Source organism: Corvus kubaryi, unplaced genomic scaffold (assembly GCF_017639235.1).
Source record: "Corvus kubaryi isolate FWS band 111438036 unplaced genomic scaffold, C.kubaryi_AGA036_p1.0 split3-37355, whole genome shotgun sequence".
Lineage (NCBI taxonomy): Eukaryota > Metazoa > Chordata > Aves > Passeriformes > Corvidae > Corvus > Corvus kubaryi.
The window spans coordinates 614,009-639,832 of NW_024582089.1; the positions used below are offsets into that span (position 1 = coordinate 614,009).

The window sequence follows — 25,824 nt, forward strand, 5'->3', positions numbered from 1 at the left end:
AGGAGTGTCTTAGAAAGAGCAACTTTTACTAGAAAAAAAAGCACAGAGAAACCCAAGTCCTTTCCCAAGCCCAAGAAGAAGGATCAGCTCCAGGGGCAGCAGCAGATTCCCACACCAGATTTGTCACTGCAGTGGTTGCTCAAGGCACAACCCAAACCAAAGAATGGCCCCAATAGGAGGATTTGAGCCCTTTGCCCATGGCACACTAGAGCCACCCTGAAGGCCTCAAGAGAGCATCCCCCATCCCTGCTGGGTGGGCTCAGCAGCCCCGGGAATGCAGGATCAGGGGCTGTACAGCAAAGGGCTCAGGAGGAAAGGCAAGAGGGAAATGGGGCCCAGCACTGGGCACTCAGCTCCATGAAAGCCCCAGAACAGGGCCATGGCCATGGCCAGGGCCAGCCCACCCTCCCTGGATGACTGAGTGAAGGGTCACTGCTTGTAGGGGCAGGGGATGGCAGGGACAAGGACAAGTCTCTGGTTCAGCTGCGTGTGGAGGGAACACCAGGGCCAAGTCCCGCCTTCTCCCATGAGACATCTCCGAGCACTTGTGTGACTTCACAAACATTGGCCTTTGGTCAGGTCACTCTGGCAGTGACAGCCTGGCAGGGGGGTGACACCCGCCTGCCCCACCTGCCCCAGGCAGCAGGGACGGATGTGGTCCATGGATGTGCAGCTGGAACTCCCTTGGCCAGGCAGGTTCTTGCCCCACTGACATCTTCCAGCTGCCAGGGAGCCGTGTGGGGGATCCCCTTTGCCAGGGTAGTTCCGGAGCACAGGCAGAGGACAGCAAACAGGAACAGAACAGCAAAATGTGGTGGGCAAACAAGGCAGGAGTTTGCCTTCAGCATCTGCAGGGAGCCTGCAGGCCTGGACACCCCCAGACAGGCAGTGAGTGGGGATTGGGGGCACAGGGAGACTCTTCCAGGCTTCTTCCTTCCCATCCCACAAGCAGAGAACCCCATGACCTGGGCTGCACCCAGGTCACGTGTGGCACAGGGGACTCATGGCAGTGGCTGCTGGACAGTTGGGTAGGGCTGGCTTTGATCTTCGGAGCAAACCAGTTTTTCCCACATGGTCTGATAGCACAGCTGGTATTATTGCAACTGGAAAAGAAAGTGGGAACCACTGAGGCTGTGCCTGAGGCTGCAACCCCCCCAGAGGCAGCTGCTTTAACCAGGACTGTGGCTGTCCCCAGCAGGGCATGGGGCAGGCAGGCATCCCCTAAATCCCATCACAGGCCACTTCCCTTCTCCTCCCAGAGCAGAGTCCTTCTCTCCCTTACAGATGCCTTCAGTTGTCCCCTCCTGCTGACTCCCCCAAGTCACGGGGTCCTGATGACCCCCACATCCCCTCTCCCCCCATATCCTGGCTCTGCCCCTGCCTCAGAGGATGCACCAGGTTTCAGAGCAGCTCCATAGCTACCTTGGTGTCTCCAGAGGTGTCTCCAGGCTGCTTTATCCAGACATCTCGCTTTGCCACGCTGTTGATTCTCCGGATTTCCTGCAAGCAGGAGAGTCACAAGTGACAGGAGAAGGTTTTCCCCATGCATTGTGTGCAGTGTTGCCTTGGCCTGACTTTATCCACACCTTGAAGCACACATTGTCCTGGTAAAACCAGCCAGCTTAGGGATCCTGCACCTGGGAGGCCCTCAAGGCCAAGTGCAGCTCCAGGCACAGCAGTGGAGCAGGTGCTGCTAAAGGGAAACTGATCAAGGAGCTGCAGGCTTTCCCCAGGAGGGACCCCAGGAGCAAACCCTTTGCTGGCACATCTGGGCAGTGCTGGTCTCCCAGCCCAGCCTGGACTCACCTTCCCTGGCTGCAGGGCTGGGCTGGAGCTGCACCTCCTGGCCCAGGTGGCTGCAGGAGGCTCTGCCAGGAGCAGTGGCCAAAGCCCTCCCTGCTGTGAGCAGTGAGACCTGAGCAGGACCTGCTGAGCCCCTCCTTTCCAAGAACACCAAACCACCCTGGGGCCAAAGGCTCTCCTGTCCCTCTCCTGCACGTCCAGCAAGTAGCCACCATGGCCAAGTGATGACCTCTGAGTCCTCTTAGCTGGGCACTTTGCACCCACAGCCACAAGACCCCCTATTTTTGGGGTGCAGATGACCCCAGACCCCTCATGCACCAGGACCTCTCCAAGCACACACAGGTCTCCAAGCCCCTCAGACCCGAAGGACCGAGCACACAGCTCCTCTCCCATTGGTCTCCAGGCAGAGCTGCTCATCCAGACAGAGGTGGTGGGATGGCAGAGATGGGATCAGGCTGGGGTGGCAGGCTCAGGCACCCCCGCATGTCCTGGGATATGCACCCAGCTTGCTCCTGCTCCCTCCTCACCCCACCAAGGCATGAATCATGTGTCTTAGGAATTTTGGGCTCACAGTCAGGACACAGCAACAAGTAGAGCCTTGATATCTCATCATGGTGGCCCTGCAGCTCTGAGACCTCCAAACCCAGCTAAACTGCTCTCAAACCCTTCAATAGGCTCAGCCAAGGGTCCATCCACCCTTCAACCCCACCCCCAGGTGCAGCACCATGTCCTGTGAGACTGCCTGGTCTCAGGGCTCTCACTGGAGGTTGACACAAGCTGGTACCTTGCTGTTTTCCTCCTTGACAGGCTCCTGAGCTCGACTGATCCACAGATTAATGCGGGATGTCACCGACCCTGGGATCTTCAGGTTGTCCTGTGGCACAGACAGGGACACCAGGGTTACAGCAGTAGCTCTCCCCCTGCACGAATGTAACCCGGCCCAGTCCCCAGGGCACGGGGAGACTGAGCGGAGCTGCAACACGCAGAGCCCAGCCCACACGTTGGCTCCATCCCAGCTCCTCAAATTCCAGCTCTCGGCAGGAGCCCACACAGCGCCGGAGCAGTTCCTGTGTCCAAACCCAGCCCTGGCACCCAGCTCTGAGCCTGGTATCCGCAGAGGGGAAGGTTTTCCCCGAAGCCAGTGCCTGCCCCAGCCCAGGACCTGCTGGGAGGCCCTGGCCCAGTGCAGCTCCTGCCTCACCTTCCTGGGAGCCGCGGGCTCCGCCTTGCTGGGAGCGCTTCCCTCGAAGAAGTTGCGTTTGCTCGCCACCCCCTCCGAGGAGAGCAGGCGACTCTTCTGGACTGGCACGGAGGATTTCACCCCCTCCGAGCGCTGGGAGAGAGAGGGGAGTCAGCAGGGCTGTGCTGCACCCCGAGGAGTGAAAAGCAAAGTCCAGCTTCTGGGTCACACCCTGAGCCCCTTGGGGTATGCTCCCCCCGCCCATCAGCAGCACTGCTTCCCCCAGTGCACCACGCAGCATCCCCAGACTCCCTCCAAGGGTCCCTGCTCCTAAAACCCTGAGGCCAATCCCTTTTCCTGCCTGGCACCATCTCCTCCATCCCCACCAGCTCTGGTATTTGGTGCAGCTCAGTTCCTCCCCTCCCCATCTCCCTACATGTCCCTCCCACCCCAGCCTGGCTCTGCTAAGGGCCTTTGGTACCTGCACAGCCGAGTTGTACTTTTCCAGCTTCTCCCCAATGGTGCTGTTGCTGCCTGGGATCCTCAGACTCGCACTGGTGAAGGAGAAGGAAGAGTTGAAACCAGCCCCCTCAGGATCTCCTGGGACTCAGCCCATGGTCCTGGGGGGCTGCACTTGGCAGGAGAAGGCCCCGTCCCACCCAGGCACTCCTGCATCTATGTGCCTGGTGAACCAAGCAGTTCATTCCCTGCTGGGGACTGAGATCTCTGGGTGTCACCACCTTTCCAGGGCCATACTGAACACTGAAATATCTCGGCCTGCCCTGGGTTCAGCTCTGCCAGCTCTGAACTGCATCGCCCCCAATGTCAGCGTGGCCCTGCCTACAGCATGCACCTGCCCATGGGGGTATGGAGGATCCCTTGGTCTGGTCACCAAAGCCAGGTCAGGTTGCTCATGGACCCGTTTTGATGTCCCCATGGATGAACCCCGTCATGGTGCTGCACCTGTGCAGACACAAGCACCAACATGGAACTACATGACTCAGGAGACAGTGGGGGCTTGCTGGGGGATATTGGAGCAACCTGGGAGAGTGGAGGATGTTCCTGCCTGTGGCAGGGGTTGGAATGAAATCTTTAGGGTCCCTTGGAACCCAAACTGTTCTGTGATTCCAGGATCTCATTTGGATGCAAGCTGCATGTTGGACATTGTCCTGTCCTCTGCCAAGCATCGCTGCCCGACCAGCCCAGCACCCCAGGGACCAATGTCCAGCAGATCTGTGCAGATCTGTGCCAGGCCTGTCAGGCCCCATCACCTCCTCCTCCCTTGGAAAACAAAGGAAGGCTATTCCTGCCCAGCAGGACCAAAGCAACATGATGAGAGGTGCTGACCTCCTGGTGAGAGGGCTTTGGCTCTCTTCTTTCTGCTTCCTGGAGATGATCTGGAAACACAAGGAAAGGAGATCCTGCAGTGAACTGTGGTTATCCAAGATAAGCATGGGAGACACTATCTCACTGATCTCCCCCAGGAAAGCTCCATTTGCACCCACACCAGAGCTTATCTCATATCTCAAAGCTCCCCAGACTAAAGACACTTTATGGTGATAACAGTTTTATTCCCAATAAAGCCTCATGGAAGTCAATCAAGCATAACCAGTCAGCCCTGATTCACAGCAGGGAGGATCTTGACAGTTCTTGGTTTTCCCAGCCTCTCCAATCACTTTATTCCAGAGATCTGTTTTGAAATGGAATATATTCTCAGACTGTAACATGGGATGAGAGGGAGGATGGATGTTATTTTTATCCTGTGCTTTCAGATAAGACTGGAAAGGCTGGAAGGTGGATGGTAATTCCTGTGGCTCTGGAAATTCTGAGGACAATGAGCTCCCTGTTCTCTCATCACTTCCCATGAGTTTTCTCTTGGCCAGCACAAGGTGTATGAACTGAACATGTTCATCCTCACACACCTTCGGTCAGACACGGAGACGGAAAACAGGGGGAAGAGGGAAGCAGAACTGCAGTGCCCAGACCAAGGGTAAATTTTGAACACACTTCTGGGAACAGGCTCTGCCCACATAATCCAGAGGCCAAAGCAATCGTTCCTTCCCCCCATCCTCCACTGGAATTCTTTCCCCACCTGCTTTAGCTCTTACCCGAAAGGAGACGGTTCTTGGGCTGGTCCGTCGGATGGAGCTGCTGAAGGTGACGTGAGTTGGAGAAGGGTCTGGCTTTTCTGCAGGTTCATCTCGGGGCAGGGACAGCTGGATTACCTGCTTTGAGGGGTTCCTGGATGGCTGCTGAGGAAAAAGGAGGTATCAGATGCATCCCCGCAGAGCCTGCAGAGAAGACTGAGGTGCAGGAGCTGAGCAGTCAGGGCGGGAACTGGGTTTGAGGCGGGAGTTTGAGATCAAAATCCTCCGAACCTTTCCTGTCTCAGTTGGACATACAGAGTCCCAAACAGCTCTTCAGTGTCACCATGATGGCAATCAGAGGGGCTTGCTGGAGAGGTGATCAGGACAGCACAGGCCAGGGAGGGGAAGGAGGTTGTGGGACCCTCTCTGAGGTTTGCAGCTCTCAGAAAAACCTTCCCCAAAATCCTTCAGGTCCCATTTCCCTCCTGGTACTTTTGGGCTGTCCCTCTCTCTGGTCCTCCCGGCACCCAGGACCTCTCCCCCCAAGGCCTGGTGCCCCACCCATTCCTGCTCACCTGCTGCTCCGGAGATGAGCTCACTGCCGAGGTTTTCTCCTCTGTGCTGCGGTTTCCCACCCTGGTGAGGATCTTCACCTCCCGGAGCCGGCAGCTCCCCACCTCTGGCGGCTCCTTCGCCTCCTTCCTCTGCTCCCCCTGAGGAGTCCACACTCCTTGGTCTTTGTCCTGGAGCCGTGCCCTCACCACCACCTTCCTCTCGGAGGCTGGCTCCAGGTTCTTGTCTCCTGGCGGGTACCCTCTGCCCTTGGCCGCCTCCTGACCCCGCTCTGCAGCCCGGCTGCTCTCCTGCCTCCCACGGGGCTGTGGCCCTGCCTCCAGGCAGTTTTCTGCCCCCCCTGGCTCCTTCTGCTCCTTCTCCTGCCTCAGCTTTTCGGACGTGGGCGGGAGGCACCTTGTCCTTCTCCCTTCTTGTGTCTTCAGCACCTCCGGGAGCTTTCTCTCCTCCCCATCCTCCGGAGACTGCGGCTTCACCAGGGATGGAGGTCTAGGAACAGGGACAACATGGGATGACAACCTCAGCATCTGGGGCTAGAGGGGCGGATTTCATGCTGCAAGTGAGGCAAAAGGCTCTGGGGAGGGACATAAAAATCCCACCAACATCCTGGAGTCCTCCCTGCAGACCAGGGCTTGCAGCCACACTCATCCCCATGACCCCAGCTCAGCTGTCTGAGAAAAAGTTTGGATTAAAAGTCTTTTTTTTCCTTTTTGTCGTAGAGATGAAGCATTTCCGCATCCTTGTCCCAGGACACCAGCACCCACCAAGTGCTGTGCCAAGGAGATCCAGGCTCAGGGCAGCGTGCTGGGTCTGCTGCTGGATAAGAAGTGTGGCTGTGACTCTTCCCACCATCTTTAAATGGGAAGTGTCAGTTGGAAGTCAATCTGCTCTGGCAGCTCCACCCACAGTCCCAACATGACCCGTGAAAAGCTGTTTCCGCTCCTTCCCCCAGGCAAACAGGCACAAGGTCTGGGAAGGGGCAGGCTGTGTCTGCACACTCCCAGGATTGGGAAGGAGGTGGGATAACGGTTGCCCTCCCCCTGAATTGCAATCACCACATGGCCAGCCTGTGTCAGCACCAGGGAACACGGACTTGTCCTTCCCACCTGGTTCATTTTAGTCATGTCCAGCCCCCATATCCAACCCAAGCATCCTAACTCCATCCTGTCTGAAACACAGAAACACATCTGGAGTGGGAGTCTTACTGTGGACACAAACCATTTAAATACTGGACACTTCCAGGATCAATTTAGAGAGTGGGTCAGGTTGTGTAAGGGCAGCCAGTCCCAGAGCACCTCCAAATCCCAGCTCCCTGCAGCCAGGAACTTTGGAAGCACCACTGGAAAGCCCTTGGGTCACATCCCCACTTCAGCCAAGGTCCCACAGCGTCACTGTGAGGTTCAGAGGGGCAGCACAGCCAGCCAGGCTCTGCCTGCTCTGCTCTCCTGCCCTGCAGAGCTGGGCACCCCCTTACCTGCTGCAGATCCCACCTGGGCGTGGCCAGCACCCACCTGAGTTCTGCCCTGGCACCAGCCCTCCCCCAGCACTCCTGCTCCTGTGCCATGGACAGCCCCCCGAGCCATCCCCCCGTGCTCCTCCTGGGGAGCCCATCCCTCCTCCCAAGGGTCATTGGAGCTCAGCTCTTCCCACCGTCGGGAGCGATTCCCACCCTCCACAGCAGCAGCTGCCAGGGCTCAGGGTCAGGAGCGAGGCCAATGCCAGCCAGACCCCACAGACCTGCTGGAAGCCGGGCTGGTGTCTTTGACAGGGCTGGCAGGTTCCTCATCCGTGGATGTGGAGGACAGCAGGTTCCGGTGCCTTCGCCGGCGCTCTCTTTGCTGCTCTTCCTCATCCTCCAGGGTCCTCTGCCTGGCCAGGCTGTTTGGGAGGAAACACCAGGACATGGGGAGGCTGTGTCCTGCACGGGGACCCTGAAGCCCCTGTGCCAGACAAGAAAGGAACTGCAACACCCTGGGCAAGGCCAAGGGGCTGACAGAAGTCACCTTGCTGGAGGAGAGCAATGCCAGCATTAGCCAAGCGTCCCAAAGTGCTCTCACTCCACCCAGCTGATGCAGGCCCTTCCCAAAGCAAGCACTTGACTTCCCAACTCCTATTTTCTCCTGCTGGAGGGAGCACTCATTTCAAAGGAATCCCTATATTAAGCAAACCTTCCTGGGGAAGGATATTGAACCTGTAACTCAGCCAGACCAGGAGCCTTGAGCTATCACACAAACTAGAAGGGTAACCACTATGGCACAAGATTTTAGCCCAAAAATAAGCTGTGATGATGGAAATTTAATTTTTATAGAGCAAAAAGCCTCAGATGCAAAAGTATCAGAGGCTGGAGGCAACTGCTGAGAGGCTCTGCCAGGGGATAGGGCTGGCAGGGCTCCTCTTCCTCCCTGCATGTGCCTGGACTGGGAACTGTTTATAACCACAGACTGAGCCAAAAAGACAAGGTTTGGAATCATCTTTGAGCATTTTATTTTGCACAAGCCAAATGTAGTTGGTTTGGGTTTTGTTTTGTTTTTTTAATAAAATGCCACTAGGAATAAAAAGTTCTCTGGAAAACAGCAGTTCTGCCACCCTTTCTCCACTGTGCCAAACCTGCCCACCCTCTGTGCCGGTGCATGAACTGTCTTGGAAATTTTATTGGCTGGATGGAGCTTTTCAGAGCCGGGTTCCTCTCCCCCAACACGCCCTCAATCAGCCACAAACACTGCAGGGAACGCCATGGAGCGCCCGGCACCCCAGCAGAGCCTCCCTGCGCAGGGTCCATCCCAGCACCTCATCCCAGCTCCGTCCAGCGGCACCCAGGCTCAGGCTCTGCCATGAATTTGACTTTTGGCGAAAGTCAGGGGGGTAGGGCCGCGTTACGGCGAGCGCGGCGGCGAGGACTCGCGCTGGTGCGAGTTACTGAGTAATCCCAGCCGGTCATAAATTAAACCGCTTTACCCCCCGCGAGTGTTTGCGGCTTCTGTTCTTCCTGCTCGGGGCAGGCGGGAGCGCGGCGGGGCCAGCGGAGCGCGACGGGAGCGAAAGGGGGCCAGGGCCCGGCGGAGAGCTCAGGGCCGGGGACAGGACAGGGCAGTGTCCCGCTTCTCCCCCGCTGACCCCGCAGCCCAACAGCCCCAACAGCAATCGGACCCGCTGCTGGGGGGCTCCGGGCGGTCTCCGATGGCACGCCTGGTACCGGGAGAGACGGGGCTGGCGAAGGCTGGGATGTGGCCAGGGAGCACCCCCGGGTGGGGAGGCAGCAGGGCCGTGCTCGCACAGCACCGGGGCAGCGATCCCTGCGAGCACAGTCCCAGCCGGCCGCTTCCCGGCTGTCCGGGGGGACACACACACACATGCCGGTGCCTCTGCACTCCTGTCCCTCAGGCAGTGACAGCACAGAGCACTAATGCTGGGCTAAATCCTCATGACGACCAGGTACCACTTTGTGTATACAATCACAGGCTCCTTCGAAGTGAAAATGGGATTTTCCTGCCTTGAATTACCGTGGCTTCTTCTGAGGCAGCACAAAGCCTGGCACTACCCACAGGCAGCTCCTCGTTATTTGTAATTAAGTGATCCACCCATCAGGCTATGGATTTGCTCTGCCAATCTTTCCCCCTTCTTTTCAAAGAGGGATTTATTTTTTGCTGTCTTACCTTTTTTAACTCAAAGAGATGAGTAAAAAAAGTTTGGCAAGTGTCCCTGCCTTGTCCTTTCCTGCCCTGTCAATGATTAGTGCAGAGATTTCTGACATTTCTGCTGTTTCAGTGCTGCCTCGTCTCAGGAGAGCTCAGGAAATGCCTTCCGGGGTTGTGAAGCACAGGGGGTGCAGGACCCAGCTGGGCTGGTGTTGGGGTAAGTCCACGGCTCAGAGCAGATGGATCTGGACAGGGCTGAAATGGCCTCTGGATCTGTCCCATCCATGGCAGAGGCAGCTGAGAGCTGGTGGCCTCAGAGCAGTGGGGTCTCAATTAAAATAAGGAAGTTTTTCACAATGAGGGGAGGAAGGCCCTGGCACAGGGTGCCCAGAGAAGCTGTGGCTGCCCCAGCCCTGGCAGTGTCCAAGGCCAGGCTGGACAGGGCTTGGAGCACCCTGGGCTAGTGGAAGGTGTCCCTGCTATGGCAGGGGGTGGAACAAGATGAACTTTAAGGTTCTTCCCACCCAAACCATTCTGGGATTCTGTGAACTCCCCTTTTTTACACCCAGTACCGAGGTTTGCAATTAAATCTCGGAGCCATCACATCCACTTGGACCAGGATTCCTGCTCTGATTTGTGGGACAGCGTGGCTGTGTTTGAGTTTCCATCACTGCTCCTGCACAGCCGGGGCTGCCCTGGGGTCTGCAGTGGGTCAGGGCTGATCCCTCTTTGCTCCAGCTTCGTGCGAGCCCCTAACCCACCCCAGGATGCCCAGGAGCCGCCCCTGCTCTGAATCACTCTTTGGGAAGGCCGAGGGAGCGGAGCTGGCGGTGCTGCGGGGATTGCTCAGTCACTGCCGCTGAATCAGGGCTTGCTCAGCACAGGATGGGCTGCGGTCTCCGCAGGGCAGAGCAGGACACGCACCCAGGGGCTGCATGGGCATGGGGGGAGTGGAAATGCCCCCAGCCAGCTCCAGAGCAAGTCTGGAGGCACAGCCCAGACACTCTGTACCCCAAAGAAAAGGCAAAACAGACCCAAAATGTATCCAGCATGGGGCGAGAATGCTTATCCAGGTAATTCTCCTGTGCAGGGCTCAGCTTCCCCAGGCAGCAGAAACAAAAACGCCTCTGATCCTACCCAGCCACAAGAAACTCCAGCAGAGCCGAGCTCTCCGTGGGGCTGTCATTCACCTCTGCAAACAACAAACAACACCCCCAGCGCAGCTACCCCCTCTTCCCATGCTCCCCAAAAGCCCCTTCGGCCACCAGCAGTCCACCCTCACCCCTCCCTGCGCCGCTGGAAAGGGTTAAGCATTAATCCACAGCACTTACCTGGAGAGATCGGACCAGTTCCTTCTGCTAAAGGACATTCCTGCTTCCCGGGAGTTTCAGAGAGCCCCCAGAACCCGAGCAGGCATCCAGGCCAAGGTGCCGTGGGAGCCGCGGGGATCAGCGCTGCCTGAGAAGGGAGGGAGGAACTCCCTGCAAGGTTATTTCCCTGTGCACCTTTACCCTGCCTACCACCCGCTCCCCACCAGCTGCATCACATGGTTCCTTATCTACCTGACCCAGGCAGGGCTGTGATTTGTGAGCCAGCGGCGCGGGGCGAGAGCTGCCCTGCCCAGCAGTGCCACGCAAAACCAGAGCCCTCCTCGCTGCCAGGCTCCGAGCCGGGACCCGCGGCTCGAGCCATCCACGTCTCCCAAGGTTTCGGAGACAACTCCCTGCTGAGAACCTGTTCTACCAGCCACAATCCACCAGTCAACAACTCCTGCAGCCCGGCGGAGGAGGTGAATTACCCCGGGCTGAGTGGGAGGAGGTTGGCTCCCGGGGATCCAAAACAGTCATTAAAACACCTCCGGCTGGGCACAGTCCAGCCCTTCCCAAAGAGCTTGGGAGGGTCCCCTGCTCCTTCCAGCCCTTTCTAGATGTCTTGGATGGAGCTGTCAAGGTCTCCCCATTCTTATGAGCTTTGCTGCAGCAGTGAGCACTCACTGAGTCTCAGGGGAGGGGGCTGGAGCATGGGGGGATCCAATTTTTGTGTGCTGAAGCCCTATGCCAGAGAGGAGCTGTGTGCCCAGGCTCATCCCACGCCTGGACCCAGCCCATCAAACCCATCCCGGCCTCTGGATGTGCCCCGAGACCCCCACCCTTCCACAGGGCAGCCCCTCCTGCCAAGGGCAGGTGTGAAGCCCTGGGGGCACTGCCTTCAGTGGGGAAATGGGGGTTGTCTTAGTGGGGATGGGGGGCCAGGCACAGCAGAGCCAGGTCCCAGCCTGGATTTTCCCACAGCATGGCCAGGACCCCAGTGCTCCCACTGCTCGGGCAGCCAGGCACTATTCCCTGCAGGAAATGTCATCCAGGACCCCTTGAGTAGAGCCCCTGCTCCCAGGGAGCACCATCCCTGCACCAGCCCGAGGAACTGGTTGTGAGGCTGGGCTGGCCCTGCATGCCTCCAGCCCACAGGGGTGTGCCATGACCTGAGCAACGATTTTAATCAAAGGTTCCTGATTAAAATCCCATTTCTAGGAGATAGCCCTGTCAAACAAGCTGCCCGCTCCAAGCAGGGCTTGCTCTCTGCTTTTCTGTCTTCTTGCAGTAATCGCTCATCTTTCACGTATTTTCATATATAGAGAGAATTCAGCCAGTTGTGGCATAAGGGAAAAAAAATTACTTAAATAACCTTGCAAGCATCCTGCTAATTGCTGACAAACTATATATAGCAGTCCAGCATCAGCAGCTCCTCTAGAGCAATAAAAGCTCTGTGATTAATGCGCAGCAAGCACGGTGCTTGCAAAACTCATCGCCAAGGGATAGCACTGGAGCACAGGACTTAGCAGGGTTTTCCAAAGGATTACACTGAACATGGCAGTGAAAGAACACCCCCAGCTAGGATCTACACGGCAAAGGAATATAAAACCTCCCAGTCTGCGATTCCTCTTGTTATTAAGTTGAAGAAATTCTAGACGGGCATTTAGTGCCTGGGGATTAGGCAGAGGATGAGCTTGGCTGACACTCGCCCCCGTGCTGACACTCGCCCCTTCCCAGGGCTTTATTTGCAGCTCAGAAACCTTTGGAGCTGAACAGAGTTTCCTCTTTATTCAAGATCCCTCAGAGTTTGCCCCGTTTCCCTCAAACCCAGGAAAATGGTCAGTAGAGCAAATATCCTTCAGCAAGAAGTCCCCAAGGCCTATTCCCCACTGCTGGAAATCTCCTCCTTTAACCTGGATGGGTCCTGCTGGGCTGTTTGGCAGCACAAAGCATTGATCTCTCATGGCTGGAGATCTTTGCTGCCACGGAGCTCCTGTTTTCCCTGATGTTCCTCACGTCTTTCCGTGTCCACCATAATCCCAAAATTTCGCTCCCAAGGAGGCAAAGCCAGCCCAGAGCCCCTCATCTCATAGATGAAGTCATGCTGGATTTTTCCCCTGTGAGTTACTTTATACCCCTCCAAACCTCCTTTGCCACTTTATCCCCAAACTCCAAGTGCTGCTTCTGAATGTCTGCATCATCAGTCTTCCCCTCTGCTATGATGAAATCAGAGGAATTATCAGCAGTTTGTTATCTCACTACTGTTTCCACTTTGCTGGTTGATTATTTAGCTCTGCTTGGACTTTCCCTCTTAACTGTGCTTGACCTAAAGGTCTTTGCTTCTGGAACCCCAGGAAAATGCTTGTCTCCCAGGTCACCCTTATCCACAGGCTCATTGATGCCTTCAGCAAACAACAGTCACTGTCAGACCGGATTTCCCTTAACAAAGTTATTTAGGCCACCCTGAGCTCATCCCCAAAGCCCAGCCCAAGCTGCAAGTCCCCAGAGCTGAGGGTGATGAAATCAGGCAGAGAGATGAGTCTGTGGGGGAAGGGATGCCCAGAGAACCAGTCCGATGTTTATCCAGACCCGCTCCCTGCTCCAGACTGTCCCATCTGCTGTTCCAGACCCACTTCAGACTGTCCCATCTACTGTTCCAGACCCACAGCCCCAAGGGAAAGGCTCTGTGCTCGTGGCTGAGGGAGCAGAGCCACAGGATGTGCCCTAAGCAGGGAAACTCCAGGGCCAAACCCTTCTTCCCTGCTCTGCCCAGGGGACCTGCACCTGCCCAAGGAAGAGCCCAGAGCTTCCCCTGGTGTGATCAGCAGAACTCATTAATACCCTCTAAGGAGCTGGACCAGTTTCAGCAGGGCTCGTTTTTCCCTTGGGAACAGTGTCCTGTGTCTCATCATGGTGCAGAGCCTGTTTCTTTGGCTGCAGGGTGGTGGAGAGCTCCCAGTTTCCACAACTGTGCTGTAATTACGACATTCCTCAGCTTCTCCCGGGGCCCAGCCGTGAACCCTCCACCTCCAGCCCTCGTGCTGTGCTGGTCCCTCAGCCATGGCTCAGCTCCTCCCTGTCTCCCGAGGCTCATCCCTGCTGCTCTGCCATGGGGGAGCAACACTTTCTTCCCAGGCTTCCCCCCTGGGCTGGGACATGGGGCTCCCTGGCCAGGAAAAGGGGTTTTCACTCTTGCTCAGCTCCATCCCAGCACTGCAGTGGTGCCACAGCTCCCAGAGGTCCCACCAGCATTGAAAAGCTCTAGGAGGAGCTGGAGGTCTCCCTGCATCCCTGGGATGGTGCTCTGCAGGCCCTGGAATGGCCCAGGGCTCTCCTTCCCCCTAAAATGCATTCAGCCTTTGAGGAGATCTGTGTGATGGTACAGAGAGAGCTCTGCTGTGAGAGAAAGCCAGGAAGGCTCTGGAATTGGTGCTTGCTCAGAAACTGAACCAAGCCCAATCACGGCCTTTTCTGTCGGGAAGGAATATCCATTGTCTGAACTGCCTGGCACCAGCTGCCAGAGGGCTTCTTTTCCTTTAGAGTTTAGCTTTTTATTCAAAAATAAAGACAAATCTTGCTTCGGAAATTCCACCATGGTGCCTCATTGTCCTTCAGGTTCCCATTCCATTCCCTGCAGACTGGCCTCCAGATGCCGTCCCTGGGATACTCTGGGTCTAACGATGGCAAACGAGGCACATTCCCCAAAAGGGACATCAGTGCAAACTTCTCAGGTGATGGACAGAACAGGCCTGGCTCACTGCCAGCAGCTCTGTGACAACTGCACCCTCACAGCACAGGGAGTGACAGAATCCCAGGGTTGTTGGGGCTGGAAGGGAGCTCTGAGGATCAGCCAGTCCAACCCCCTGCCCAGGCAGGGTCACCTGGAGCAGGGGACACAGGGACACATCCAGGTGGGGCTGGGATGTCTCCAGAGAGGGAGACTCCAGCCCCTCCCCGGGCAGCTGTTCCAGGGCTCTGCACCCTCCAAGGAGAGAAGCTCTTCCTCATGTTGAAGTTGAACTTCTTGGTTGAGTTTGTGGCCATTGCTCCTTGTCCTGTCCCTGGGCACCCCTGAATTGGTTGTGATGCCTGAGGAATCTGTGAGCAATGAGGGACAGGGCTCAGGCCCAGCAAGGGAAGCTGGACAAGGGGGATATGCCCTGCTCACCCCGAGCCCCGCTCCTCCCCGGGGCTGCAGCACCTGAGCCTGGGCAGCTGCAGGAGGGGAAAATTCCTTCCCGGTTTTTACCACAGGGGACACACAGAACCAGCAGTGACAAGTTGGGGGTGACAGGGGCTTGTGCCATGGCCCTGCCATGGGGTCTGATCCTGCACCCAGAGCCCAGAGGGGTCCCAGGGGTGATGTTTCACCTTCACCTCGGGGACTGCAGCCTGTGCCAGCCCTGTGCAGGGCAAGATGCTGCAGCCACCTGCAGATGCCATGGAATACACTTCACCCCCTTCCACCCCAAGGTTGCCCATCACCACTGACCTTTCTCCCATCCTCCCTTTGCAGTTCCAGCCTCCAGCTGAGCTGCAAATATTCAGGGAAATATTTGGGCACAGTTCAGGTGTCCCTGAGCATGACTGGTCAGCAAGGGGGTCCCACAGCCCCTGTAAACTTGGAAGGGACCACGTTACAACCAACAAGGAGGGATGTTTTTTCGAAGTCTATCCTGTCTTGATGATATATTTTTCCCCTACTGTCCAATTTAATTTGAAATCTGTGTAATTTTAAGATTCTAGTGCTTTGCTTTCTTTCAGGGGTCTAGGCTGCAGTGGAGCAAACTGCAGGACAGTGGGGACTGGACTCTGCTCAGCTCAAGGAGACAGGGCTGACTTCCAGCTCCTCTAGAAAGAGACACGACTGACTCCTCCAGCATCAGTCTCTCTCCCTGAGGAGAGCCTTGTGAGTCCCCCATTTGGGCTGAATTTCCAGTAAAAATGTGTTGGAGGGTTCCTTTCTAATTCAGTGAGCAGAAACTGAGATTGTTGTCACCTGGGAGGGAAACAACCCTGGGACTGCAGAGCTGTGGGGTGAGGGAAGCCAGGAACATCCCGGGATGAAGGGCTCAGCCTTTCCCTTTGCCCAGGGGAGAGCTGGGATCCCAGCTGGCCCAGGGCCACAGGAGCAGCTCCAGAGCAGAGATGGAGAGGAAGACTTGGATCCCAGTCCCTGATCCAACCAGGAGAGCTCAGAGCTCGCTGTTGCATCTTCCCCTGGAGATTCAGTCCCACTAAAAGAGCATTTTTCCCCCACACTTTTTCTGTGTTCCTAATAAAACTGAAATCCGTAAAACTTTGTTTTCCCATGGCAGTCAGTGTATTCCACCAGAGAAGGATGAAAATGGGCCCCAGTGACTGGAGAGCACTATACCTTGAAAACATAGGGAACCTTGCAGCGGGAAAAGTTTTGGGGGTGGGTTTTTCTCTCCCCACTCAATCTAAAACACAAGGTGGCCCCACAAAGCCACCTGTAGCCCATGACAAGGGCATGTGGGCCCTGGGACCTTGCTGAGCACACCTGGCTGCCCTTGCTGGGGCTGCACAATCACCCTGGGGAGCCCCTAGGTTTGGCTCTGCAGCAGTTTTGGGTGAGCAGGATCTGAGGGCAGGCTGGGCACAAGGAGACGGATGGGGACAGGGACAGCCTGAGTGCCCAGCATTGACCAGGACCTGGTGCACAGCACCCAGCACCCCTATTGCCTTTCATCTCCCTTCCATCCTTCCCCACCCCACAAACTCCACCCCTTTTTTAATTACCAGATTAGCATAATTGTACTAAACTCAGAGAACTGTTCTCAGCCCCTGCTGGGCAATTTTCTGCTTCTGTTCCAGGCCTGAAGAAGGCTTTGTTTCCATGAAACCTCTCTTGCATTTTCCAGCTCTACCAGTCGGTCAGGTCATGGTTATTAACTCTCCCTGCATATCTTTCTTCCTCTGCCAGGACCTGTGTGAGTTCCCTCTGGGGATGCATGGAGAGATCCCAGGATTGGCACCACTCCTGCCTGGGCCCTGAGCTTGGAGGGGTGAGCTGCTACCCAAAACCTTCTGTCTCCAGCTGGGGCAGGCTGGGCCACGGCAGATCCTGGGATGTCACCAGGCACCATCTCTGGTCACCTCTGGGAGCTGAGCCACCGGTGCTGGCCAAGACAGAGACACTTCCCATGGCTGGGCCTGCCTGGAGCCTGTCCTGGGGTGCTTGCAATGAGGACAGAGGAGCCCTGGCACCCTGCTAGGCTGCAGCTGCTTGGCCAAATTAAGCTTGAAAAGATAAAAAATGGGCAGGAAAGGCTCTGTGTGCCATGCAGCTGCTCCAGTCCTGCAGGAGGATGCTGAGGGGATGGAGGATCCGGTGGAAGGACAAGGACTGAGCCAATGGAGCAAATGTGCATTTTCCGGTGGCAGCCTCCTCTGATCCATCCCTGATTTGGGGAAGAGTTTGCATATGAGTTTTGAATCCCCCATGAAGGAGCTGCAGGGTGCTGTGGCAGCTCGAGTGCTGGTGGCTGGGCTAGAGAAGTGTCCCCAGTAGTCTCCTCCCTCATCATCAGTGCCCTAGGACAGTGAGCAGCTCAGCTCAGCATCCCTGAATTGGCCAAAGGAAGGGATGTGATGCTGGAAGAATTCAGCTGTCTTGGAGCCAAACCCAAACCCACCTCCCAAAGCCTCTCCCTCACTCCCACTGCCAGCCATGAGTCTGCTGTGGGAGGTCCTGCAGGAGCCATCTGCATGGGGCCACCCTTTCCCATCCCTTTCTTTAGGGAAGGCAGTGTTTTCCTGGGAAGGTTGATCTCTCTTGGAGCCAGCACTTTTTGATGCTGTTTCCTTCCAGCCCTGTCCTTTGCTCCCCGTTTATTGCATTTTCTGCACTTTACAGGCTTGCTCCAAAGGGATGGAGGTGCTGCAACACACCCTGATGTGGTGTGGGGTTGAGTCTGTGGATGCTGCAATTCCCCTGGATACCCTGGGAACACAGACAAGGCACTGCTGCACCTACCAAGAGCAACGCTCTGTGGGTGTGGGCTAAGCATCTCCTGCAGTGCCCCCAGCCAGGAGACCCCACGTGGTTTGAATTCTCACTAATTCACCCCTCCAGCCCTGCTCCAGAATGAGCTGACACATTCCCAGCTGCTTTCACTGACCAGCTGCAGTCTGGGGGGCTGTGACACAGGAAATGGTTGGGCTGGGGGGGAGCACAGGATGTTTGGCCTGAAATAGGGATTCATCTCTGCAATCAAGCCTTGAAATGGAGCTGTCCCAGTTGCCACAGCTCCAGTGCCTGTGGTGGGGCAGCTGGTGAGGGAGTTGGTGTCTGGAGCTCTGAAGGCTTTTCCAAAAGCAGAGGAGAAGCAGGGCTTGGAGAACGGGCAGCTCCATTCACCAAGCCTGGTGGTTGGGAAGCTGCTGCACCCCTGAGGCCCAGCAAGGGTGGCCCTGAATGGGGCCAGGGCGCTCAGCAGAGCTGGTGGGACATGAGGAGCAGCCTGGGCTGCAAGGGATGAGCCCAAAGCCTGCGTGACCCCAGGGTGTGGTGTCTGAGTGCCAGCATGGGGACACTGCAGGGTGACCTGGCCCTGGCCCTGGGCAGAGTTCCCCCAGTGATGACCCCACACGACCTCGGCCCAGGACACGTCCTTTAATACCCGTGTGGCTGCACAGGGACATCTCGGCGTGACACAGCTCAGGCTGAGCCGCCGGGCATGGGGCATGGGGGGAGCAGCAGCTGCCTCTGGGGCGTCTGCAGGGCTGGGAGGGGAGGGGTGGCCAGTGGCCCTTGGGGACGGCATGGCCTGTGCGGCTGATGCGGCGGGGATGCCGTGCAGGAGCAGGGCTGAGGGCACTGCTGGAAGGAAGAAGCTCAGGTCTCCTTCCCACACTGTTGTCCTTGCGTTTCAGCTCAGTGGGAATTCAGGGAAGGGCATGAAGGGACGGAGGAGCAGCGAGGGAAGGCTGGCAGCAGGGGTGGGACGGTCTTCTTCCCAGTGCTTCTGTGGGAAAGAAACAGCAGAGGGGCAGCGGGGGCAGCTTTGGCTGCTGCCAGCAGCCTGGCGGTGGTGCCAGCTATGGCCACGGGATGAGGTGGCTCGGGCAGCACACCCGGAGGGGAGCGCCCAGGAGAGGAGGAGAGGGCCTGGCAGGGACCCCACAGCAGGGAGGTGTGGGACAGACCCCCAGCCAAGTGTGGGGTGGGACATGGGCATGGGTTGCCTTTTTCTGTAGGGAGTGGGGGCATTTCTGCACCTCCCCAAGCACAGCCCAGGAGGCTGAGGGCGCACAGTGGGATCAGGACCCGGCCCTACCTCTCACTGCCCCGTGGGGGACTTGGCAGCGTCGAACATCTTCTTCCTCCCCTCCATGCCCGACATGGCTTCCACGTTCTTGCGCCAGTCACCCACTTCCACAGGGCGTTCCTGCGGGAGAGCCGGGGCCGGGGATGAGGGTCTGGCAGCCCTGCCCCATGCCTCCCCCTGCGCAGAGCCCTCAGCTGGGGACACAGCTGCCCCTCGCCAAGTCCCTGTCCCTCTGCTGCGTGTCCCTGCACGAGGAGCCGGCTGGGAGGTGGCAAACAGCAGCCTGGTCTCCACAGGGAGATCTGGATCCATGTGGATACTCCCCTCCTCAAAGCCTGGCCCAGCTGCATTCATGCACCAGAAGACTCAATAATCCCAGAAAAATGTCTTTAGGAGAAAGAAACCATGTGGGACTTTGGGTTTACACCAGCACAGTTCGGCAATGTCAGTAAAAACACTTCCTGCATTGCCCTCCCAGCCCACATAAACCCCACCCCCACTTTCTCTGAGCCTTTGGTGGGGACTGGGATTGTTGGTGTGACAGTGGGAGCCTGACAGACACTTCCAGAGCAGACAGGGGAGGTGACACCAGCTCTGGGCAGGTGACAGCAGCTCTGGGAGCATGCCCAGGTGTCTGCTCTGCCAACCCCCAGCATTGGTAGATTACAAGCTGTGCCCCAACACCATCTCACAACATCTAAAACAAACCCAGGTCCATTCTCCACCTGGTGCCCAGGGCTGTCAGCACAGTTTTCTGTCCAAAGGGGTGGAAAAGTGCTATACCATGATGGGGGGACAAAGGAAAAACAGCTGAAAATTGAGATTCTCATCCAATCTGCTGAGCTGGAACCAGCTGGTGAAACCGCTCTGCGGAAAGGCCCTGGGGATGAGGCACAGCTCCTGGTGCTGGGGCACCTGCACACCCCGGGCAGGTTTGGGCATCGCTGGCATTGACACTTTCCCCTCTCACATCTCTGCCAAGCTGGTGGGAACTGGGCCATTTATCTCAGGCCAAGTGCTGGGCTTCTCTGTCTTATCTAATCTGGGTTTGGGAGTTCCCTGGGAGTTTTCTGGGTGTGATTGTGCCCAACAGGAGCTCTCCTGGTTCCCTACAAGATCAGAGATCAGATTCTGCATGTGCAGCTCAGCAGTGGTGCCAGGGGGGCCCAGGTGAGAGACCCCCACATGCTCTGGGAGGAAAGAGCACCACGGACACCACCCAAGATCTCATGTTAGCATCCACCAGTTGCCTGGCCCAGTCTAACTGGTCCTACGTGGTCCCACAACATCCCACAATGGGAATGGCCTCACAAGGCTCTTTCACCCCGGAGAAGGGCAAGGGCACCCCTAGGAAGTGTGTCCATCTCCTGCCTCCAGAGGAGTCACCCACCTTCTCTGTGTCCTCCTTCTTGACAGACTTCAGGTTGGCCCTGAGATCCATGGACACCTTGTGCTTGGAGCCCAGCAGAGCCCTGAGCATGGCATCGGCCGAGACGCGGACCCGGCGCAGGGGAGGGCGCTTGAACTTCCCTCGGAGATCAAGAACTTTGATTTTCAGATCTTTAATCTGCAGGGGGATGGGAGGAGGAGGAGTGGGAGGTCACTGCTGGGCTGCCTTGTACAAAGAGCCCCTGTGGGAAGCAGGAGGCTCTGCCAGCACCAAGCCCCGGAGGGGTCTGCCCCTCTCCTGCAGGACCACCCCCACCAAGGCTCTGCCCACCCAGGCTCAGAGCTGGGCCATGAGCTGGGCCCAAGCCTGCTCAGGTGGCAGCTGTACTGTGAGAAGCTCTCAGACCCACAGAGGTGACCAGGAGGGTGAGGAACCTCTCTGTGGATCCTGAGGACCGTTTGAGTTCCCTTGGGCAGGGATGAACCTTGCTCTGAGTGGTGCCTTGCAGAGCAAACACCAGCCCTGAGATATCCCTGGTGCCTGTCCCACATCCCAGCTCAGCCTGGTCCATGACACATCCCCACAGAGGCCAGAGCTGCCATTGGGAGGGAATTTCCAGAAGGAACCAGCCCGTCCTCCCTCCTACCTCCCGGGTGTTATGGTTGCATTTCGCTTCAATGTCGTATCTCTCCTCATCCACAATTTCCACCTTCTCGTGCAGCTCCCTGCACAGGTCCTGGGGGCCGAGGGCACAGGAGAGCGGTGAGCAAGGCCCCTCCACACTCCCAAAGAGCTCCCTCCACCCTTGGGCCTGAGGAATACCTGGAGCTGGCTCAGGGAGAGCCCACTGGTGTGCAGTGGGGTGACCCGCTCAGACAGGTACCTCTCCTTCTCTGCCTGCTTGTCCACAATCTCCTGATCCCACTCCTCCTTGGCCTTGGCCAGCATCAAACTCTGTGAGCACAAGGAAATGGCAGAAGTGTGAACTGAACAGGCTCCTGGTTCTCCCCAAGCCACTCACACAGCGTCTGTAGGATGGGACAGCCTTGTGTGCCAGCCCCCTCCCTGCTGTCCCCAAACACACATCAAAGCCTCCCCACAGCTTTGGTGTGGGGTGCTGAGGGCAGGCGGGGCCGTGGCACTGGGGGCTGTGGGACTGTGGTCCCGCTGGGTGCTGACGTTGGCTCTGCTGGGGCAGGGAATGTTTATCCCAAGCCAGAGCCCAGGGAACTCAAACGGGCTGAGGCTTCAGAGCTGAAGGTGTGGGGGTCTCTCCCCAGCTCTGTGAAGGGGAGGTTTGTTTGGACCACAAATCCCACATGAGTGAGAAGAGAGAGGTGGGGTGGGAGCTGCTCCCCACAGCCCATCCTTGTGCTGTTCCTCATGCCCGTCCCGCCGACCACGCGCTCCAACCCGGCTCCTTTCCCCCAGCAAGACAAACCCCAGGGAGTTTCCAGCCCTCGGGACTCACCTTCAACAAGAGTTTGCGTGAGGCTGTGATCTTGGATTTTCTCTAGGGGAAAGGGGAGGGAAAGAGAACACCCTTTGAAAATAAATGCACAGCAAACGCAGAGCAGCACTGAGATCTCTCCCAAAGGGAAAGGCACTTACCTCCCTGCAGGCAGGTGAGCAGCCCAGGAGGAACAGAAAAAACAAGAGAGGAACAAGGCATCAGGAATGACAGTGAAAAAGAAGGGACAGGCAAGGAAAGCATTTCGTGTGGTTGCAGTTGGTTCCTTATTTCTGTATCTCACAGCTGCCACCAGCACGTGAGCCGGGTCTGAGGTGAAGGTGCCCTCTGGGAATGCAGTGGGAGCTCAGGGCCACAGCTAAGAAAGCCCAAATGTCACTCAGGTGTGACAGGTGAGCTGGCACTGTGCCCATCGTGCCAACCCCAGCTCAGTCCCTGCAGTTCGGTCACCCTCATTCCCCTACTCCCACTGCAGCTGGGGCAAGATCCTCGGATCCTGCTCGAGTTGCAGGGCTGGGACATCCCCATGGCACTGCTCCAGAAAAGCTCTGCAGGAGTTTCTCCCTTCTCTGCTCGCCAGTGAACGTGGTGTATTTGTACAATGTGCTACAGAGAGCCTCACGGCAAATCCAGAGGGCTGCCCACCCTCAGATCCACATTTTGGGATCTAGGAAAGCCCCAAGGTTTGAACTGGGACATTGAAAGGGCGAACAATTTGCATTTAGAGACAGCTTTTGCAAGGGCAATGGCACAGAGGTGTGGGGCAGGGCAGGGTCTCCCAGCCGATCCTCCCCAAAGGGACAAGCGCAGCCGGGCGAGGGTTCATGGGGTGCGAGGGGACTCCAGCTACTCACGGCTCTGGCATCGCGGCGTGTGCTGTGCCCTGCCGGAGAAAGGGAAAGGAGCTGAAACAAAGGTGCGAATCCCAAGTGCACACAAAGGCGGAAGGCAGCGAGGAGCGATGCCGAGGTGCGGTGCTGCCCCGTGCTGTCAGCGGAGGGAAGCAGCTCCGAGCCTCTGTCCCGCTGGGAAACACGGGACGAGCCGCCGGCTCCGGGAAAACCTGACTGCATTTCGGGCAAGCTCCAGCGTGCCGCCAGCCGGCCCCGCAGGGCTCGGGCTCCTGCTCCTCGGGGCTTTTCCCAAGCTCCGAGCTGCTCCCCCGCCGGCTGCGTCGCCCTCCCCAGCTCGGGGCAAGGGATGGAGGCTGGAAATCTCAGGAGAAATGGGGTGCCTCGGGGGTCCCCCCACTGTGTCGGCTCAGGGAGTCCTGTCCCGCAGCTCCCGTGGGCAACGGCAGGGATGGGAGAGCCAAAATCCACCCGGGGAGTGCCGGAGCAAGGGGCAACACCTCTGCTCTGGAGCCAGGCTGAGAGGGCTGGGGGTGTCCAGTCTGGAGAAGAGAAGGAGCCAGGGAGACCTCAGAGCCCCTTCCACTGCTCAAAGGGGCTCCAAGAGAGTGGGAGAGAAACTCTGGGACAAGGGATGGAGGGACAGGACATAGGGAATGGCTTCCCACTGCCAGAGGGCAGGGTTAGATGGGATATTGGGAAGAAATTCTTCCCTGTGAGGGTGGGCAGGCCCTGGCACAGGGTGCCCAGGGAAGCTGTGGCTGCCCCTGGATCCCTGGCAGTGTCCAAGGCCAGGCTGGACGGGGCTTGGAGCACCCTGGGACAGTGGAAGGTGTCCCTGCCCATGGCAGGGAGTGGAACTGGAGGATCTTTACGGTCCCTTCTAACCCAAACCATTCTGGGATTCTCTAAGTCAGAGCCCACAGCTGAGCAGGTTCCTTCAGCAGCCACATTCCAGGTGAAACACTCAGGGTTTCCTATTTTACATTTGCCTGGTGATCCCAAGCCCTGGCAGCTGCTCCATCCCACGCTGCTCCCTGCTCTGACCCCTCCTGTGCTGAGCAGCGGGGGCAACCTGCGAGCCCAAGCAGCTGAAAAATGTGGGGGACATACCAATCCTTTTAAATTTTTTTCCCTCAAACAGCTTTTCCCAGGTGTGGGTTTAGTCCTTTTCCTTAGGAGTGAAATGGACGAGCTGGGATTTTTTGCCCTGATCCTTTTTCATTCCCTGAAATTTGGAAACTGCTTTAGACCCCAAAGATTTCTGCTGGGGGAAATGAAAAGCTGGTCTCAAACAGCTACTCCCAGGCTTGCATGGAGCCTGTGCCAGGCAAATCTCAGGGCACCTCCTGGCTCTGTCCCCTTGTCCCTGTTCTCTCCATGCCCCCACAGCTCAGCCAGAGACATGTCCTGAATCAGTGGAGTTTGGTGGGGGGAAAATGTCATAAAATCCCAGCAGGAATCATCTCCCCTGGAGCCTCCCAATCCAGATCCCTGGATTTACAAGGAAAAATCCCAAGAACAGGAATTTCTTTGTCCTCAAACCACATCAGACAGATCCTGTTTCCTGCCTTTGTGGAGGTTTTTGGTGCTGTGACAAACATCCCAGAGGACACGAGGCAGCACTGGTGCCTTGAGCAGGCTGGGTCCCAGCTGCTGCCCCCCAGTTTATTTCGGGGTTGGCAGAGGAGCCTTTCTCTCCCTGGAGCTGGCGAGGGTTGGGCGCAGCCCCTCAGCGTTTCCATTGTCCCCTGCTGGAACAGAGCCCGGCATTCCTTGGGGTGGGATCCACGCCACACCTCGAGCTCACGACCTCTACCAAGGTCAGTCAAGTTTTAGGGCCAAATAGTCCTAAACTGGCTTCCCAAACAACAGCAGGGACTCGGCTGTGCCAGTGAGACATCCCCAGCAATCCCCAGTGCCAGGACTTTTGGACTCCAGCTGGATCTGGAACATCCACGGGAGACTTTGCTCCCTGATGGGGATGAGAGGATCTGGACAAGCTCTTTCTGCACTATTTGCACTGCCCCAGCTGTGAAGAGCTTGTAAAGTTTATTGAACCACTGGATCATGGAAATCCTTAAAAGAAATAATCCCATAAACCCAAACACAGCCAATCCTGACATCCTCCCCCATCCTGGGAGGCTGGAGACAGACCACAGGCACTCTCCCAGCTACTCCACACTCTGCTCCCACCCTGAACCTCACACCAGCAAGCCAGACTGGAACACTCGGACAAGGGCTCTCCAAACAGTCCTGTTTGCCACTTTTTGGAAAAAAACCAGTCAAATATCAGCTCCAAAGTCTTTGTCCCCATTGCAGCCTCACCAATCCCCTCTCCAAGAGCAGAAGAAATGTCTGATCCACCTCAGAGAGGGGGAGAAATTCAGGCAAATTCACGTGCTGGGGGTTCCTCCCTGTCACGTGCGAGTGCCAGGGGTCTCGTGCCCATGTCACCACCAGCACACGCGGAGGGGGACACGGGGCAGTGGCAGTGTCTGTCTTACCTGGCTGTGCAGGAGGGAGGTGACGCCTGGCCTCAGGACAGCCGCGCTCTGCTGGGGCTGTGGCTGAGGGGGGATATTGAATCCCAGCCCTGCCTGCAAGTGGTCGGTAAAAATAGCACAAATCCCCTCCTCTGCAGGCATCTGCTGCAAGCCCCATGAGTGCTGGGACTGCTGCTCACACCTGGGGCACCGCCTGGAACACAGGGACACACACAGGTCACCCGTGTGTCACTGCACTCCTGTCCCAGGGCACCCACAACCCCGCTTTGGTTTGGAGAATTCCAGGGCTGTTTACACGGGAATCATCCCGGAATGGTTTGGGTGGGAAGGGGCCTTAAAGCCCATCCAGTCCCACCCCTGCCCTGGGCAGGGACACCTTCCACTGTCCCAGGCTGCTCCAAGCCCTGTCCAACCTGGCCGTGGACACTTCCAGGGATGGGGCAGCCACAGCTTCTCTGGGCACCTTGTGCCAGGGCCTCCCCACCCTCACAGGGAAGAATTTCTCCCTACTATCCCTCTCTCCCTGCCCTCTGGCAGTGGGAAGCCATTCCCCTTGTCCTGGCACTCCATCCCTTGTCCATAGTCCCTCTCCAGCTCTCTTGGAGCCCCTTTGAGCACTGGAGTGCCCCCAGCTCGGACAGCACCTGCTCACACGTGGGGTGTTGGGGACACACAGGCTCAGGCTGACCAGTGCTGGTGATGCCGTGGGGATGGGGTGGATCC

General features: G+C 57.4%; 2 protein-coding genes across 6 annotated transcripts; both read right to left on the reverse strand.

Annotated features, from left to right (window-relative positions):
* Positions 1-5: 5 nt before the first annotated feature.
* On the reverse strand, positions 6-10,973 carry LAD1 (ladinin 1). Of its 2 annotated transcripts, none has more exons than XM_042016040.1 (10): positions 10,610-10,973; positions 7,381-7,521; positions 5,646-6,132; positions 5,092-5,232; positions 4,331-4,380; positions 3,465-3,537; positions 3,005-3,136; positions 2,588-2,677; positions 1,423-1,500; positions 6-1,103 (listed from the first exon to the last, which is right to left on the reverse strand). In XM_042016040.1, the coding sequence occupies exons 1-10, from the start codon at positions 10,645-10,647 to the stop codon at positions 1,095-1,097; spliced, it is 1,239 nt and encodes a 412-aa protein (XP_041871974.1). In that variant the 5' UTR covers positions 10,648-10,973; the 3' UTR covers positions 6-1,094. The 2 variants fall into 2 exon arrangements, with proteins under 2 accessions (XP_041871974.1, XP_041871973.1); XM_042016039.1 differs by having other exon boundaries at positions 5,092-5,235; positions 10,610-10,971.
* Positions 10,974-18,208: 7,235 nt separating this feature from the next.
* On the reverse strand, positions 18,209-25,273 carry TNNI1 (troponin I1, slow skeletal type). Of its 4 annotated transcripts, XM_042016052.1 has the most exons (9): positions 25,102-25,257; positions 22,598-22,626; positions 21,884-21,887; positions 21,744-21,785; positions 21,095-21,226; positions 20,919-21,008; positions 20,273-20,449; positions 18,892-19,002; positions 18,209-18,579 (listed from the first exon to the last, which is right to left on the reverse strand). In XM_042016052.1, the coding sequence occupies exons 1-8, from the start codon at positions 25,240-25,242 to the stop codon at positions 18,895-18,897; spliced, it is 723 nt and encodes a 240-aa protein (XP_041871986.1). In that variant the 5' UTR covers positions 25,243-25,257; the 3' UTR covers positions 18,209-18,579; positions 18,892-18,894. The 4 variants fall into 4 exon arrangements, with proteins under 4 accessions (XP_041871986.1, XP_041871985.1, XP_041871984.1 ...); XM_042016051.1 differs by lacking the exon at positions 21,884-21,887 and having other exon boundaries at positions 25,102-25,273; XM_042016050.1 differs by lacking the exons at positions 21,884-21,887; positions 25,102-25,257 and having other exon boundaries at positions 18,209-18,576; positions 22,598-22,831.
* Positions 25,274-25,824: the final 551 nt, after the last annotated feature.

What these genes read in the sequence shown, in the direction of transcription:
- LAD1 (XM_042016039.1), bottom strand. Translation starts at nt 10,647, where the DNA reads ATGTCCTTTAGCAGAAGGAACTGGTCCGATCTCTCCAG. An exon ending in AACTGGTCCGATCTCTCCAG is followed by an intron (nt 7,522 to 10,609) that starts GTAAGTGCTGTG and finishes CCTCCCAAACAG; the next exon opens with CCTGGCCAGGCAGAGGACCC. An exon ending in AGTACAACTCGGCTGTGCAG is followed by an intron (nt 3,137 to 3,464) that starts GTACCAAAGGCC and finishes TCTCTCTCCCAG; the next exon opens with CGCTCGGAGGGGGTGAAATC.
- TNNI1 (XM_042016050.1), bottom strand. Translation starts at nt 22,816, where the DNA reads ATGCAGTCAGGTTTTCCCGGAGCCGGCGGCTCGTCCCGTGTTTCCCAG. An exon ending in CACGCCGCGATGCCAGAGCC is followed by an intron (nt 21,786 to 22,597) that starts GTGAGTAGCTGG and finishes CCTTTCCCCTAG; the next exon opens with AGAAAATCCAAGATCACAGC. An exon ending in CACGCAAACTCTTGTTGAAG is followed by an intron (nt 21,227 to 21,743) that starts GTGAGTCCCGAG and finishes TTGTGCTCACAG; the next exon opens with AGTTTGATGCTGGCCAAGGC.